Genomic DNA, 16,293 nt, shown 5'->3' on the forward strand with positions numbered 1-16,293 from the left:
CTCACCTCCATGTTCAGTAGTTGTCCAAGGAGGAGGGTGACACCTTCTGCTCTGCAAGATTTGTGTTATCCTTAGCTAAATAAAACCCCCTTATGAGACGCTATAAAAACAAAACCAGTCCCTGAGAGGATACAGAACTAATTAGATCAGGATGCACTGCTTACCTTGATCTACAACATTAGGGTATTTTATGTCTATCCCGTCCAGGTCCCCCTCTTCAAGCACCACCAAAATAAAGATAATCCTGACCAGTGCTTTGGCATGACTGTGTGCACAGGCACAAACTTTGGGACCGAGTAAATGCTGTACAGCCCCCGGGTGCTTTGCAGGGTAGAAGTGGCAGTAAAGTACCAGGTGAAATGAGCCTGTGGTGTTGTGCAATGTCCTGTGGCAGTTGTGTGGCTGCCTGAGGTGCCATCGCTTCCTCCCTCCTGCTGGCGAGTCAGATTTGGGTTTTCCACCCTGCATCACCCTTCTGAACCGCCCCATCACCTCGGGTGGATGTTTCTCGGCACAGCAGCTTTGCAGCTGGGGAGCCCTCAGTGCACAAGCAGGAAACTGAGCCACAGCCCCTGCTCGATTGTTTGCTGCTGAATGCAATGGCAAGTGCATATTGAGTGTGCCTTCAGCTGAACCTAATTCCCCTGGACCCTTACCCCCATGTCCTCCTCCTCCAAATCAACAAAATCATCTCTTCATCAAATAAATCTGTCTCCAGTGTTTTCAAGCAACCCACTTCGTTTTTCATAGACAGACGCGGGGGGCGTGTGTGTTTTTCTACATTAAATCAAAAAGCAATCACGTGTCCCACAAAGATTTTGCAATCTACATCTCCATGCATTCAAGGATCATCACATTTTTGCTTGTGCAAGATCTGTCTGGCTTCAGTGGGAGTCGGAGGGGTGGGGGTGACTCTGCTGTGACACTCGGGGGCTTCACAGCACAGTTCAATCCCAGGCTCAGCTGACCCGGGTCCTGCGGTCACCTCCAGCCACACGGACTGTCCCCAATGTGCCACCCAGCGCCGGGGGCCGCCCGCCTGGGGCTCGTGGGGGGGGATTTACGCGTGGCTCATATTCCCATGGAACCCAAGAGCCGAAATGGGGAGTAAAGATAAAAATTATTCCACTATGTATTAACGCAGTCAGCTCCAACTTTCAAAGTGCTGTTGCTCCAACTTTTTCCACACGAGCCTTCACGTGTCTCACGTTTTTACTTGCTGTTAAAAATACTACTGGCTCAACTTCGCCTGCTTCCCAGAACGCGAGACTTTTTAAAAGTCTTTAAACAGCTGAACCAAACCAGCCTAATTACGCGCCGTCTGCATCCGCTTTTAAAGCCCCTCCAGTTGCCCACCCCACCGCGAGACCCCGGGCTTGCCCCTTCCAGCTATCAGTGCTCTTCCCTTTGCCACCTTATCGAGCGACAAAGGGAAGAATGAGCATTGTCCCGGGCTCCCGCTTGCTTTAGGGGAGAGGGGGGAAAAAAACTCTTTAAAGCACGATATAAAAAGCGCAGGTGAGACAACAAAGGTATTGTCCGTGTGCAGGCTGGAGAGCCGCGCTGCCGGGTTGTTTTTTTACTCGGGGGGGGTGGCCCCAGCCCCGCGGGGCTCACGCCTTTGTCGCCCGCCGGGGCGGGCCGGGCGCGGGGACTACATGGCCCAGCGTGCCCCGCTGCGCGGATCAATGGGGCTGATTTGAATAATCTGTGAGCCCTTGGACTCAGGCCAATCAGCCGTCAGGGACCCATGATAAATCGCAATGCATTATTGATAATCATAATTACTCTGACATGCGCATTCCGCCCAAATTTCCCAACTCTAGGAATTTGTTGTGAAGAGGAAAATAATTGCTACTATTGCATGCTCCCGATGCTGGTGCACCATGTCGCGACGGAAGCAGGCGAAGCCCCAGCACATCAACTCCGAGGAGCAGCCCCCAGATGCTGCAAGTGGTGAGCGCAGAGGGGGCGCGGAGCGGCCGCGGGTCCCAACTTGGCTGATGCGCGGAGGCGGCGGCGGGGAGCGAGGGGCGCTTCCCGCGGGGCTTTTTCCACCCTCGTGCTTCACCCCCCGCTCCTTTCCCCCCGCGGGCTCTGCCAGGGGCCGACCCTCGGCTCCCCCCAGGATTTTTGGGGGGCTGAACTCCCCGCGAGGCTGAGCGAGGCAGCGGCTCCTCGTTACGTTCGGGGGGGTTCAGCTTTGGGTGGCTGCGGAGCGCAGCGCTGCCCCTCGCCCTGCCCGGCCGGCGGCCCCGCAATGCCCCGCACGCTCCCCCCGCGCCCGCGGAGCCTCCGCCGGGTCCCGCGTGGGGCCGCAGCCTCATGGGAGGGGAACCCCAAAGCCTCCCCGAGGCGGAGAGAATTGGGGGGATGGGGGTAAGGGGGTGGGGGAGCAGAGGGAGAAATTACAGACAACTTCGGAGGGGTAGGAAACGGCTCTGCCTGGGTTTCCTCGGTGTATTTAGCACTTTGTCGGGAGTTTGATGAGTATTTTTGTGGGGCTTTAAAAAAAACGGGAAAAAAAACCTCCACACTCGGACTATTTTTGTTGGAGATCACAATCGCCCTGGACCTTTTGTAGCTTGACCTCCAGCCATCTTTGATTTCCGACTTCCTAAAATAACTCCGGTGAGCTAATGTGGGGTGTGCGTGAGCGCTTTGTATTTGGGCGGCGTGGGGGACTTCGCCACCGCGAATCACTGTCCCCATTTTTTGGGAGCTCGCATTCCTGGGCCATGCAACGGGAAAAGTAGAAAAGTAGAAACCAGCCGTGAGCTCCCGGTGGGGTGGGCACGCAGGGGAAGGGCGGAGGGGGCACTCGCTGGTGGCCCCCACGGGAGCAGCATCTCCCCGAGCCGGGCTGCGGGGGCCGGCGGCTCCCTGGCTCCGGTGCGGGCTCTTCCCCCGCTATTGCCGCCCTCGGTGCGGAGCTTGGGACGCTCCCCGTTCTCCGGTAGCCGTCCTGCTCCCGGGTGGAATGCGGCGGGACGAGGGCACGTCCCGTCCCGGGTGGGGAGCGTTTGTTTGGAGTTGCTGTGCTTGTTGCGCCCAAATGTTTCCGTGTGCCCCCCAAGAACTTTCTTTGGGCTCTTTGCCTGCGTTTGGGACTGGTTTTGTTTCCATGCCTAGAACTGATCAAAACCCTTGCACGTTACGGGAGCTGCTTATTCCCAGCCCGCAGGAGGTTCGGGCTCTTTAATTTTTTTTTTTTTCCTCCTCCCCCTTCTCTTCTTTGAGTCGAAATGTGCAATTGTTGGGTCCGGTTAATGGTGACTTAAGAAACAGCATGCTGGCCAGAAGGCAATAAATCCCATGTTTAATGCATGACTGTTTTCCTTTGTGCATATGGTTAGGTTGGGGGATGGAGGTGATGTTTCCACATGTAAATCTCTGCCCGCTGCTGGAAAGGCACCTCCGGCCCCGCGCTGAAACAAAAGGGTTAATCACTCCTGATGCGGCCGCTGGGGCGGGGGAGGTGTGCGGGAGGGAGGGAGGGAGGATCGTTCCACACCGCGCTCTCCGGGGCAGTGGCCAGCTGCTTTTTTGTTATTGTTGTTGGGGCTTTCCCCCCCCCCCTCCCCCCCTTCCCGTTCTCAATTTTAACAGCCAAACCCGGGATGAAATCCCTCGGGGAGCCGGGCAGCGGCCGCACAGGCCGGGGGACCTGGGGAAGCTGTGGCCCCGGCTGGGGGGATTCTCCTGTCGCTCGTGGGATGCTGTGGGTTTGGGGGATCGGGTCAGATCCCGCACTGAGCCCTGTCCTGCGGGGTCTCCGCTCTCCGAAATACAGCCCGGGGCTGCGGCTCCGACGGCTCGGACCGCCCGCCAATCCCCCAAATAGTCCTGATATTCCCCGCTCCAGGTGTGCCTGTAAATAATAAGTGATGAAGCTGCATATCACAGACGAAATTCCGCAGGGATTTGTCTGGGGTATTATCGAGGGTATCCACATAATCGTAATAATAAAATCAAGCCCCTATCTCCGTTTTTGCAAGTGTTCCCTTTCTTCGCAAAGCGGTTTGGGACCCACCTCTGTGAACAATGCAGCGGGTTAAAGTGTCCCGCGAACCTGGGGATCCATTAACAGGTCAAAAAATCAGCAGGTGGTCACAGGGGAATAATGCTACATACTGAAAATTAGCATTTCCACAAAGGGCTTGAAAATGCCCATTGTGCTGGATTGCTGCCATTAAAAATCGGATTCGTTCTTAAAAATACAGTATCAAACTGCAACTTTCTGGGCTTTTTTCCTCAGGGTAAAATTAGCCTAGATTTCTTTCAGTTAAATCTCCGAATTGCGCGCTGAGCTCTGTAGAACTGGAGAGGGATGTTGGATAAGGAAAGGCTGAAAAAGGAAAGCCCAAGTTCTGTGGTGGTTTATCTTAGGTTTGATTTCGGTTGCCCGAAGCTGCTGTCGGGGACGGGCTGGCCCGGCCGGGAGCCCCGGGGTGCGGGAGCATCCCCGCCGTGCCCCGGGTGCCGCAGCCCTGCGAAGGGGGAGAGGGTGCCGGGGGGCGGAGGGGGGGCGATGCCCGGCTTGTTTTTCCTTTTACGTAAGTGAAACATTATATTCGTAGCACGGATGGAGCCCTTTCGCCGGGCTCGGCGGCATGTGACGTTTTGACAGAGCTGCTGCTCTAACCTTTGCCTCCTCCTGCTTGCTGTGGGTGGTAAGTTGATGTCAGGCTCACAATTAGGACTCTCATGCAATTGACCTTGGCAGCGGGGTTTGTGCCGTTTAGCTCGCTCTTAAACACTGTACGAGTGTTAAGTGTGGTCCGGGCTGGCGCAGCTGCGGCCGGGGAGGAGCGGCCGCCGGGCAGGTAGGGACGGGCAGGGCGGTGGGCTCGGGGGACCGCGGGCTCGGAGCCAGCTGGAGCGACAGCCGTGGCCGCAGATCGTGCAGCGGGGGATGCTGTCAGCTCAGGTGGGTGCCGGGGTCGCGGTGGCCCCGCCCGGGGTGGCGGTGGCCCGGCGGGGCCGGAGCGCGGGCCGTGAGTGCCCTCCACCGACCGGCCCCGGCACCTCCGGGCAGCGAGCGCGGCGCTTCCCGGGGGCTCCGAGCCCCTCCGGGGCGGCCGGAGCGGGGCTGCGCCCGCGGGAGCCGGCGTCCCGCGTCCCCGCTCGCCCCGCGTGTTTTAGCGCTTATTCTGTCCTTCACAAGCGCTTATTCACCATGGTTTGTTCCGTCTTTGGCTGAATATCTCGCTTTAAGTTGTGGATAGGCTAAAGGGTGAATCAGTAAGTAGATAACCAAATAATTAAAGCCTTGAGAGAGAGCCTGTAAGCACGTGAAACGCTGAGTGTGGGTGTAATGCGTTTGTGCCTAGTTCTTGGGTAGAAAAACGCAGCTGATGAATTTAGCGTAGAAAACACCAAGGCCTTCGGAGCATCTCTGTAAGTTGTCAGTCGTGCGTTTTACTCACTCAAGGAAGCGATTTTGTCACAGTTAAAATGCGTTAAATGGTGTTAGATAGTGGGAGGAGGGAGACTTGGGGCAGTTTAGAGTTCTTGGAAGTCCTTGCTTTGCAGCTGGGAGCAGGAGAAAAGCATCAGGGAAGCACGATCCTTAGAGCAACAGGGAGCTGATGGCACAGGGTTCATGTCTAGGACCAGAGTGGAGGGTTGCTAATCAATCCTCCATGAGTTAATTTAAACCAGGGAAGTGCATGGCTTTGTTAACCTTAAAGTAAAAGTAGTTGATCCAAGTGTGGGCTGTGGGGAAAGTAAGCTCACCGAAGGTATTAAAACTCCTGAATAAAAAAGTGGGTAGGAAAACTTGAGTTCTGTTTCATCCCAATTCAAGTAAAATAAAGTTGAAAAAAAAAAAAAAAGTCCCTAATGGCTTAGATGAGTGGTAGACCAGCAGCACCCTTCTTGAAGTCACATCAAACCAGATTCACTTCACTCCTTTTACTGTTTCCCTTAAAAAAAAAAAAAAAAATATTTCAAGCGGTGTGGATTTTATCAGCCTTCCTTGTCGATGGCCGCCTTGTCCTACACAATAGTGGATTTTTTCCATCCATTTGCCAGTGATTCAGTCTAACCCCCCTGCTGGGTTTACTGCATTCTTCTAACTTATTGGATAACTAGATGCTGAGAGATAACATTCCTGAAATTCGGGGGTGGGGAGATAAAAAACCACAGTAGAAGTTCTATCCCTGGGAAGCCGTTGGAGAGGGTTAAGTGAAGTGCACAAGGAATTGTTGTGGCAGGGCTGTCCTCGGTAAATCCGTGTGCAGTCGGTGGGCAGAGCTGCCCTCCTGGCATGGAAAGCCCCGAGTTCAGACCATTATTTCATTTTTGATAACTGCTGGGCTCGGGGGAGCTGAGGTGCTCTGATAGCAGCACTGGGGGGCCGGGGACAGGAGGTTGTTAACAAATCACGATGATTTTCGCAGAAGTTCTTGGGTTTTTTACAGAATCAGTCAATTTCTCCTTTGTTATTCCAGCTACTATAAAATAACCCAGCATTCTGCTTGTGAATTTATCTAAAACCCTTTCTGAGACAGGCCAAGATGTTATATTCACTTTCTTTAAGGTAAAAAGGAAAATAATGCATCACTTCCCTATTTGACATGCAGCAAATTGTTTCAAGCTCTGAATTAGATTTATTCAGAGTCCTAAGCTAGTGCTTTACTGTCAGGGAAACTGGAAACTAAAATACATGACAGGGACAGGGCTGCCAACCTCTGCCCACTGCTGCCCAACACAGGGACCTTCAGTTTACTGGAGTTTCTTGCTCTGAGATGGCAACTGCTGCTCAGAACCAGAAAAGTTACCAGAACTCCTCAGAGTTATGAGAATGAGGAGCGTGGGCTGTGCTGGAGATTAGGAAAGGGGCACTGAATTTAGTGTGATCTTATCAGCACAGAAGTAGAAAAATAAGGAGACCTATCAAGGGAAAGGAGATAAATGATCAGATGCTTTGAAGTAGTTAAAGTTTGAGGACTTGTCTAGACATTATCCCGGGATATCTCCTTGGGGGTGGGCAGCAGTGTTTGGTGCAGACATTTCTGTGCCACTGGAAAATGTAAAAGCTATTTTTTAATACTTTGTGATGTGCATACAGTGTAGTTCCACGTGTGAGATGGGACTGGGAAAGCCCCAAACGCTAAAGGATTTGGAAAAGAGATTTTCATGCTTTAGCGTATTCTATGAAATAGGAAAGTAGTCAAGTAAAGACCTCTCAAGTCAGTGTAGAGTACTTCTGGAAGTTTGTCTTTTTTCAACACAGTTTTCTTTCCCATGATATCTGCTCAGACTCCTGCAAAACAAGTTTAAAATAATCTGTTCTTGATCCTGGTGGACTCAAGTTCTGAGTTGTGTACTAGTTGTACTTGTCTGCAGGCTGGACTTCCGTGTATGTTTTTAGGGTTAAATCAGGTTGAGAGACATCACTTTAATGATATTTGGGATGGGAAACTTTTGTGTGCTGCTATTCTTGTTTGTTTTGCTTGTGGGAGTTGTTTGGGCTGAAGGGGGGAGTGTTTAATTCTCCCTGTTTAAATAGGAGGCATCCAAACATTTTTGATCATAGCAGTGCTGAGAACTCCTTTCCTCCCCGTTCAAGGACTTGTGTGGATTTGGATTTATTGCTCTGCAGATCATAGTAGAACAGGCCTCTGATACTTGCAAATTTTTGTGATTGATCAAGTGTTTATTTTTAAAAGTAAACTTTCACATGCACTTCATGCCACACGACATTAAACGGTTGAAGTTTGCTTTGTTGAATACCACACAGTGCCCTTGTTGAGCTAAGAAATGGCAAGGTTTGCAATATCCTCCCTCAGCGAGGTTTTACATCCCTGGAGCAGCAAGGTCATGTGCTCGAGTTGTCACCTGGACATGGCTGCTGTCCATGTACAGGACATTCCCAGGTGTCAGATGTGTGGTTTGGCCACACCTTGCAAACCAAAGCTTCAAGAAGCTCCTGACCTTGCAGAGTCCTGGCTTCACCTGGTCCAAGGGGGTGGGCTGGTGACATGGGACTGGAGCCAGGAGGGCTGGCCAGGACAGTGTGTGACACCATTCCAGGTGTGCTGGGGCTCTGGCCAGGACAGTGTGTGACACCATTCCAGGTGTGCTCCACTGGGACTGTGGGAGGCGAAGTTACTGCACCCTTGGCGCCCATCAAAATTGGAGCAATTTCTGTGATGTCTGGGATGTTTCAGCTGATGGGAGCTGGAATCTGGCTGGAGCCCGTCCTGCTTCTCCCTCACTGGGAAGTTCTCCCTCCTCAGCACTCCTGCCCTGAGTACTGCCCTGCCTCAAGCTGGGTGTGAGTTTGTTGTTTGAAGGATGGCAAGGCTGAGCAAAAACATCCTGTTTTGGTTATGATTTCTCTTAACCTCTTCCAGTTCAGATATTTCCCCGAATTATTTTTTTTTGGTCTACGTGCAAATTCTGCTCAGTCTAAGCTGTGGGGTGCCAGTGGTGGAAGGGCAGGAGTGGACTTGGAGCCCAGCTTGGCTTTCCCTGCCCTTTCCCCGAGGTGGGTGAGTTGTGGATGCAGCTGAACAAGGCCTCCTGCGAGAATCGGAAATGCCTTGGTGTGGTTTTGCAAGCAGGACTTGTTACTTGTATTATTTTTTTAATAATCATCAGTGTCAGTGTGGGCTCTTGCTAGTGTGTAGGGTCCTGCACTTTATCATGTCTTCCTTGCTACTGTGTCCATTTAGAGATTATTTGGGTGTGTTTGCTTTCGAAGGATTTACTAACTAATATTGGCTGCTTTGCTTTTGTCAGTCCTCTTGGTTTGAAATTACTGTTGTAACGGTGGAGTGAAAGTTGCTTAGATCTGTGCAGTTAAGAATTGCTCAGAATTCCTGTGTTAATGATCTTGTATGAATTTGAGAGATGGTTACCAAAGAATTAGAAAGTGAAGTACAAACATAGAATAACTCGTGTGGTGTTTTGCTCAGTGCTACGATGCTTCCTCTGTCTTCCTTGTGTTCCTTTTAATCTGTGTTGCAGGTGCTGCCTTGCAGGACTGTCCCAGGGGTTTTTTACCTGTATAAAGGGATTTGGTATAAATCTCTTTTCATTGAGCTTCCTGAGAGTCCTTTTATATTATGTTTTTTCTTGTAAACTGAACTGAGATGCAGATTTATTTTGGAATGGAATTATGCAAAGGAATTGGCATCAAAACAAAGAGCAGGACTTCAGATTGGTCTGCAAACTTGATTTTCCAGACTTGTATCTTTAATTTGCAATTCAGGTGGAGTCAGTGATCTTAATAGTGAATACTTGGTCTAAATCTAGCAATTAATAATGTGACTTTCTTTTATTTTAAGGGAGTCCACAAGACGTCCCAGGTGATAGAGATGGTGAAATGAGTTCCAAAAGGTGCCGCACGGAGGAAACCAAAATCTGTGAGAAATGCTGTGCAGAATTCTTTGTTCTCTCTGAATTCCTTGAGCATAAGAAAAATTGCACTAAAAATCCGCCTGTTCTAATCATGAATGACAGTGAGGGAACAGTCCCCCCTGAGAGCTTCTCCGAGGCCTCTCTAGGGACCTTCCCAGGCGACCGAATGGATGGCAGGACACGCAAGGACATTCAGGCAAAGGGCTGCATTGGCTCTGTGGAAAAGAGAGAAGGAAAAATGGATGCTGAATCGGTAGGAGGAATGTACCTTAAAATAGAACCCCCCCTCGCGCCTGCGGCTCCCGGCCTAAGCTATCTACCAAAACCCAAAGTACCAAACACTAACGTGACATTGCAGACGATCCGCGGCACTAAAGTGGCCGTGAACCAGCGGACGTCCGACGCCATCTCTTCCTCGGCAGCCGGTTTCAATGCCATCCCCATGATCCTGGAGCAGCTCGTGTGTCTGCAGCAGCAGCAGCTCCAGCAGATCCAGCTGACGGAGCAGATCCGCATCCAGATTGCCATGATGGCTCCCCACGCCCTGCACCCCTCCATAGCAGCTGCTACTGACCCGCTCAAAGCTCTGGGTGCCCACATGTCCCAGCAGCTCTCGGCTGCTGTGGCTTTGATCGGACAGAAAGCTGGAAGCCAGAGCCTATCACTGGAATCCTTGAAGCAAGGAAAACTACCTCACTCTAACACTGGCATTGCAGCCACCAGCTCGCTGGCTGCTGGGCTCTCTTCCTCCTTCCCCCTGAAGCCCGAGGGCAGCCGAGGCCTCCCCGGCTCCATCTCTCAGTTCCCAAATCCTTTGCTACCTCAGTCCTCTGGCTCAGTCATCTTCCAGAACCCGCTTTCGGCCGTTTCGTCTGTGATGGATTCCTCAAAGAAGGGGAAGGGGAAACCCCCCAACATCAGCGTGTCTGAAAGCAAACCGACTGCAGAGGAGCCCTTCTTCAAACACAAGTGTAAATTCTGTGGGAAGGTCTTTGGCAATGACAGTGCCCTGCAGATCCACCTCCGCTCCCACACCGGGGAAAGACCCTATAAATGTAACATCTGTGGGAACCGCTTCACGACCAAAGGAAACCTTAAAGTGCATTTTCAGCGTCACAAAGACAAGTACCCCCATATAAAGATGAATCCTTACCCGGTTCCTGAGCACCTGGACAATGTTCCCACTAGCACTGGAATCCCATATGGGATGTCTGTGCCACTGGATGAGTCTAACCTGATTGTGGACAGCAAACCTCTCCTAACAACCCTACCTACCTCTGTGGCCACTGGCGCACCTCAGACCATGTCCAGCCTGGCAGGCATCAAGGAGTCTCTGCCTGGTACATTCTCAAGTGAGCTGCAGTCCAGGCCCTCTCCAGAAAGCGAGGGTGGCTCCTCCTCATCGGGGGCAGTCGGTCACGAGTCGGGAACGGAGCAGAGCTTGAGCTCACCACAAGCTACCTGCAGCGTGAGCATCTTCCACGTAAGTGGGTCAAATGAGCAAGGCTCAGAGACATCAAAGCTCCAGCAGCTGGTTGAAAATATCGACAAATCCACTGCTGACCCTAACGAGTGCCTGATCTGTCACAGAGTGCTGAGCTGCCAGAGCTCACTCAAAATGCATTACCGCACCCACACCGGGGAGAGGCCGTTCAAGTGCAAGATCTGTGGCCGTGCCTTCTCCACTAAAGGGAACCTTAAAACTCACTATGGTGTCCACCGGGCCAATACTCCCTTGAAGATGCAGCATTCTTGTCCAATTTGCCAGAAGAAGTTTACAAATGCCGTGGTGCTGCAGCAGCACATCCGCATGCACATGGGCGGGCAGATCCCCAACACCCCGATGCCAGAACCCTCCTGCGACAGCGCCGAGGTGGATCCTGCTGTGCCTGAGAAGAACGGAGACATCGGTCGCCCCGAGGAGATCCTGGAAAGCATAGACATGGAAGAGGACATGGACTCTCAGGATGGCCCCAGGAGTTCTTCCAAACCTCCTACTCCGTATGATGCACAATCAGAGTCACCCGCCGCGGCCGCCGCCTTCTCTGGGGTTACAGCACTGGAGAACCAGATGAAGATTGTCACCTCCTCTCTGAATCTGCAGCGGCAGAGCAGTCTGAGGTCCAGTGACAACGGCTCAGCAGAAAGCGATGGCATGACAAACGATTCATCCTCTGTGGCAGGAGATCCCGACTATCAGAACGGCCGGAGCCCCGCTGCCTCCGAGTCAGCGTCACTGCAGGCCCTGTCCCCGGCCAACAGCCAGGCTGAGAGCGTGAGGTCAAAGTCACCTGCCTTCAACAACCAGGAGGATTCAGGCACGGGGAATAAATCAGAGGGTCCTGAGAATGCTCCTGTGGAAATGGAAGGGGTTGTGGGAGCTTTGGATTTAACATACGGCAATATCGGTCGGAAGGTCATCAAAGAAGAGCCTGGGCTACACTTTGCAAATGGAGAATATGGTGAGTAATGCAAAATGCTGGCAGTGATTTGGGGTGGGGCAGTAGGAAATCAGTCTTTAGAAGGACCAACAGGAAACAAAACTTCCTCAGCTTTCCCCTTTTCCTGCTCCTCTGTTTGGATAAGGGCATGGGCCCGGTAAAGTTCCTGATGAAGTCAAGCCCAAAATTCAAAGGCTTAAGTGCTGTCATCTTCTGCAAGGTCCTAGAAGTTAATAGAGACTGTGCCCTTGCTATCTTTCATGGGCTCACCTGGTATCTCCTTACAGCTCTTTAAAGATACACATTTGTGTTTCGCAGGAAAACTGCTCATCCTAAGAGGATGAGGTGGAAACTCTGAATTCATTTGTGAGGTTTTCAGGCTTGTTGAAGTTAGATTTGAGCTAGAAGACTTTGTCTCATAAGCTCACCAACAAACCCAGGGATAAACTGATTTGTTTTGGGGGTATCCTAGGAAGTGTGGTGGGCTCTGCAGATGTGCCCCTCAGGCACATGCAGCTTCAAAGGCAGGGTGTCTGGAGTGTCAGCCAGGCTTAAGCTTGGGAGCAGAATGAGGTTAGGATAAGCATCACCTTTGCTTTCTTTCCAGGTCGGAGCAGTATTCCAGCTGCTTTTGTCAGAGCCCCACCGGCCCTGATAAAAATGGAGCTGCCTAGCGATCGTCCCCTCAGCACTGGCCACTTCATTGGCCCTTCAGCTCTGTCCCCTGGGGTTGCCCCTCTCCTGGTGCCACGCCCCAAGTTCTGCCGTCCTGCCAAACAGCACATCTGCACTACCTGTGGGAAGAACTTCTCCTCTGCCAGCGCCCTGCAGATCCACGAGCGGACCCACACTGGGGAGAAGCCCTTTGCCTGCACCATCTGTGGGAGAGCCTTCACCACCAAAGGAAACCTGAAGGTGGGTCCTGTCTGTTGTCCTCTCCTTTATCTGTGAAACTCGTACTAGAGATGGAAAGGACTTACTTTTAGTTCCTCAGATCGTTGATTCTTGTCTCCTTCCTGAGTTTCTCCACACAATTTCTTGTGTGTTACTGAGATCACCCACAGGTCTTTGCTACTGTCCTTGACTTTCCTCTTGGGGTGGAAGGGGAGGCTTAGCCCTCACTAAGCAGATTGCTTTCTTTTTTAACTTGGATTTGGATGTGTCAAGACATAAGCATTTCATAGACTGAGTGCTACGAAATGCTGCCTGCAGAGTAAATGCATTACACTGCACTGCTTGAAATTTAGTGAGATGAGGAGGGATAAACCAGGATAATCCTGAGATGGCACAAAGTGCTTGGGGATTGTGTCTAAGCACATGCTGAAGAAGTGCTGTGAGTCTGTCCTTCTGCCAGATGAATCTATTTGCCCTGTGAGGGACTCAGCTCCCTCACTTGCACAGAGGCTTCTCCCTCCCTGTGAGAACCTCTTCAAGCTCTTCAGTCCTCTTGCATAAATGCTGATGGGGAGAGAAAATCCTCTGCAGTGTGTGAGCAGTGCCTTCCTGGAAGCACTGGCAGAATGTGGTGTGGAAGATTCCAGCTTAGGTGAACCTCTCTGCCAAATTACTTGGTGGTTTTTTGCATTACCCAGTACTTTTCTCACTGTAGTCTGTTTGCAGCAGATGACGTGGCTTCTGTTTGGGGGAGAGAGGGGTGTCTTTGCCAACACAGCTTGTTCTAAGTGTAAATCACAGTCCTCCAAGCCCTCCAGCAGCCAAGTCCAGAGAGCCATGGTGATGTCAGGCAGTGGAATGACTGTGTCTTACACATGCCAGGAAGGGAACTTTGACAAGAGAACTACCCAGCTTAAATATTTACCTGAATGCAAATGGAGCAAGCGTGACTTCTTTGGGCAACTTGGCTGCAAGCAAAGTAGAATTTGGGTACACCCCAAAAGAGCTGCAGTATTAATGATTCTCTTTGCTTTCCCCCCTCTCCGGAAGGTCCATGTAGGAACCCACATGTGGAATAACTCAGCCAGGAGGGGAAGGCGGCTGTCCATCGATAACCCCATGGCCCTGCTGGGGAACGACCCCAAGAAGGTGTCGGAGATGTTCCCCAAGGACATCATGGCGCCCTCGGTGAGCATCGACCCCGCCGTGTGGAACCAGTACGCGGCCGTGCTCAGCAACGGCCTGGCCGTGAAGACCAACGAGATCTCGGTGATCCAGAGCGGGGCCCTGCCGGCCCTGCCCGTGCCCGTGGCCGGGGGCTCATCCATGAACTCTGCCGCGGCCTCCAAGGCGGACGGGGCCCAGGCTGGCGCCGCCTCCGACACGGAGAAGGCCGCGGCTGCTGCTGCAGACAATGTGCCAAAACACCAGTTCCCTCACTTCCTGGAGGAGAACAAAATCGCTGTTAGCTAAAGACTCGAGAGGAGTTGACCTACAGAAAGAACAAATATATATAGACACAAACATATATTTTTAAGAGATTCCACTTCAGCCTCCTATTTTCCTATTGACGTGCAAATGATTTTATGGTTGTCTTTGTAAGAGTTGCCCAGAGTACAATCATGATATTGCTTTGCAAATAGTAATTAGTAAAGAATAGGATTTCCTTCTATTTGGAAAGATGCGGGTCTTGCAAAGTAGTTCTTACATGTGACTTTAATGTGTACAGCCTTACAGAAGTTTCTACAACTTGAAATTCCAAAGGTTAGAATATTTACCTCTTTGTTTAGAGTGATAATGGGGGTTTTGAATAGAGTGGAAACAACCTACTGTTGATGGAAGAGCTTCTATTTACTGATGAGAAATGGAAACTATTAATGCGGGTAAATATCCTAGAATGTCTGCCACCCTCTTAGAAAGAATTTTTCTGTTTGGATTTTTGGCTCTGTGTGGTTTCTGAATGTACTTTTTCTTATTAATGGCTCTAAAAACTACAAAGTTGGGGGTTTTTTTTAAATCCTTTTTTTTTTTCCTCAGAAGTTTTATGAAAAGCAAGTTGCTGTTTTTCTTTAGTCACTGCTCCTAAGTAATTAATTCTTTGTGTTGTTGACTGCTGCTTATTTAATACTACTACTAGGACAGTCCTTCAAGTATAGTGCCAAAATTCCTGCTTCCAAAGATGTGCAGTTTTTCCTAGATGTTTTATTTCAATACCAAGAGCCCCAAACAAGCATGGGTGGGTATGTATATACTTTTTTTGTTGTTGTTTTGTTTCCTCTTCAAAGGGAAGACTTGCCTTGGGAAGTCAGGTCTAAAAGCTCTGCAAGGAATCTCTGGTGACTGTTGCAATTTGCCATGGGAACCGGCTTCCTTAGCAAGAGACTTTTTGTTTTTATTTTTTTTTTTTTTGTTTGGGTAATTTAGGAGATCAGTCTGTGTAAACCTGTATTTAAATATGAAGTATTCATGCTTAGGTTAAATGTTTTGTGGGTTTTTGGATGGCATTCCTACTCTGGTCATTAAGGGGTTTTTGGCGGTCTGTGAGCTTGCATTCCACCAAAATGATAATTAATGATCCATGTGTGTTGTATGAAGGTTGCTGGGATAGTCATCTGGATTCTAAGTTATCTACCTCATTTTGTCCTTTTGTAGTTGTAGTGTCTATTTTTCTAATAATGACCACTGTAATGACTGAGATTCAAGCAGATGCTTCCATGCACTATGTGAAACCAAACCCTGATGTATTATTAGTGGAAGCACCTGAAGAGTTGCTGGACTGACCTTTCACTATTCCTCAAACACCTGCTGGAACTGGATGTGTGATGGGATCTGAACCAGGCTGCAAAGTGAGCATTTGGTGTGGAAGGACTGAAGGATGGAAAGAAACCTGGCTGTTGACTGCAGGAAATCTTCCAAGTCCAGTCTCTGCTGTGGAAGGCCCCAAAAATGCAGATTACCAAAAGTTTGTGTAATGTTGTTGCACCTAAATCTTGCTTATGATCTCTGTATGCCGAGTTGTGCCTTTCCTGCTGGACTTGTGAGTAAGAACATACCAGTACCTGTTTACACTGTAAAATGGCTATTGTTACATAGACCACGCAAAAGGCATCCCAATTGTCACGTTTCTACATTGTGAATGTATGATTCCTGAGAACTCTGTAGTTTTTTGAGTATCTACTGATGCGTTTCTGTTGACTTTTTTGAGAATAAATTTTGGGATGGCTTTTTCACACTTGGGTGCTTTAATTTTTCTGGTAAAAGGCTTTTTGTCTCCTGAAGAGAGAGTTCAAGAGGCAGCATGCTGCTTCACTCCAGGGACCTGAAATCCATGAGCTAGAGTTAGGCTTTAGTTCATTACTTAGGAACTGGGAGGCTGTGGAGGAGTCCTAGATCCATTCCTTAGGAACAGCTGGTGTTTGATACAGGGGTTGGGATGTGCCAGGGATGTTGATTTCCACACTAGAATAGAATGACAGCAATATGTGCAATCATTTTTGTACTGTGATCATCCTACAAAGGGAAAAAGAATATTAAGTTGTCAAATTGCCAGTGCCTGAAGATGCTGGCTGCATAGAAAAGGGATAAA

The 16,293-nt window shown here is 50.3% G+C and overlaps 1 protein-coding gene across 1 annotated transcript; it reads left to right on the forward strand.

The window, feature by feature from the left end:
- Positions 1-1,753: 1,753 nt before the first annotated feature.
- On the forward strand, positions 1,754-15,939 carry SALL4 (spalt like transcription factor 4). Its single transcript, XM_039563716.1, has 4 exons — positions 1,754-1,956; positions 9,300-11,834; positions 12,421-12,728; positions 13,758-15,939. The coding sequence occupies exons 1-4, from the start codon at positions 1,887-1,889 to the stop codon at positions 14,178-14,180; spliced, it is 3,336 nt and encodes a 1,111-aa protein (XP_039419650.1). The 5' UTR covers positions 1,754-1,886; the 3' UTR covers positions 14,181-15,939.
- Positions 15,940-16,293: the final 354 nt, after the last annotated feature.

Source organism: Corvus cornix, chromosome 20, assembly GCF_000738735.6.
Source record: "Corvus cornix cornix isolate S_Up_H32 chromosome 20, ASM73873v5, whole genome shotgun sequence".
In the NCBI taxonomy this organism is placed as follows: Eukaryota; Metazoa; Chordata; class Aves; order Passeriformes; family Corvidae; genus Corvus; species Corvus cornix.

Bases quoted from the DNA above. Each gene is read 5' to 3' on its own strand.
- SALL4 (XM_039563716.1), top strand. From the start codon at position 1,887: ATGTCGCGACGGAAGCAGGCGAAGCCCCAGCACATCAACTCCGAGGAG. The intron at 11,835-12,420 runs GTGAGTAATGCA...CTTTCTTTCCAG, and splicing joins CTTTGCAAATGGAGAATATG to GTCGGAGCAGTATTCCAGCT. The intron at 12,729-13,757 runs GTGGGTCCTGTC...CCTCTCCGGAAG, and splicing joins CCACCAAAGGAAACCTGAAG to GTCCATGTAGGAACCCACAT.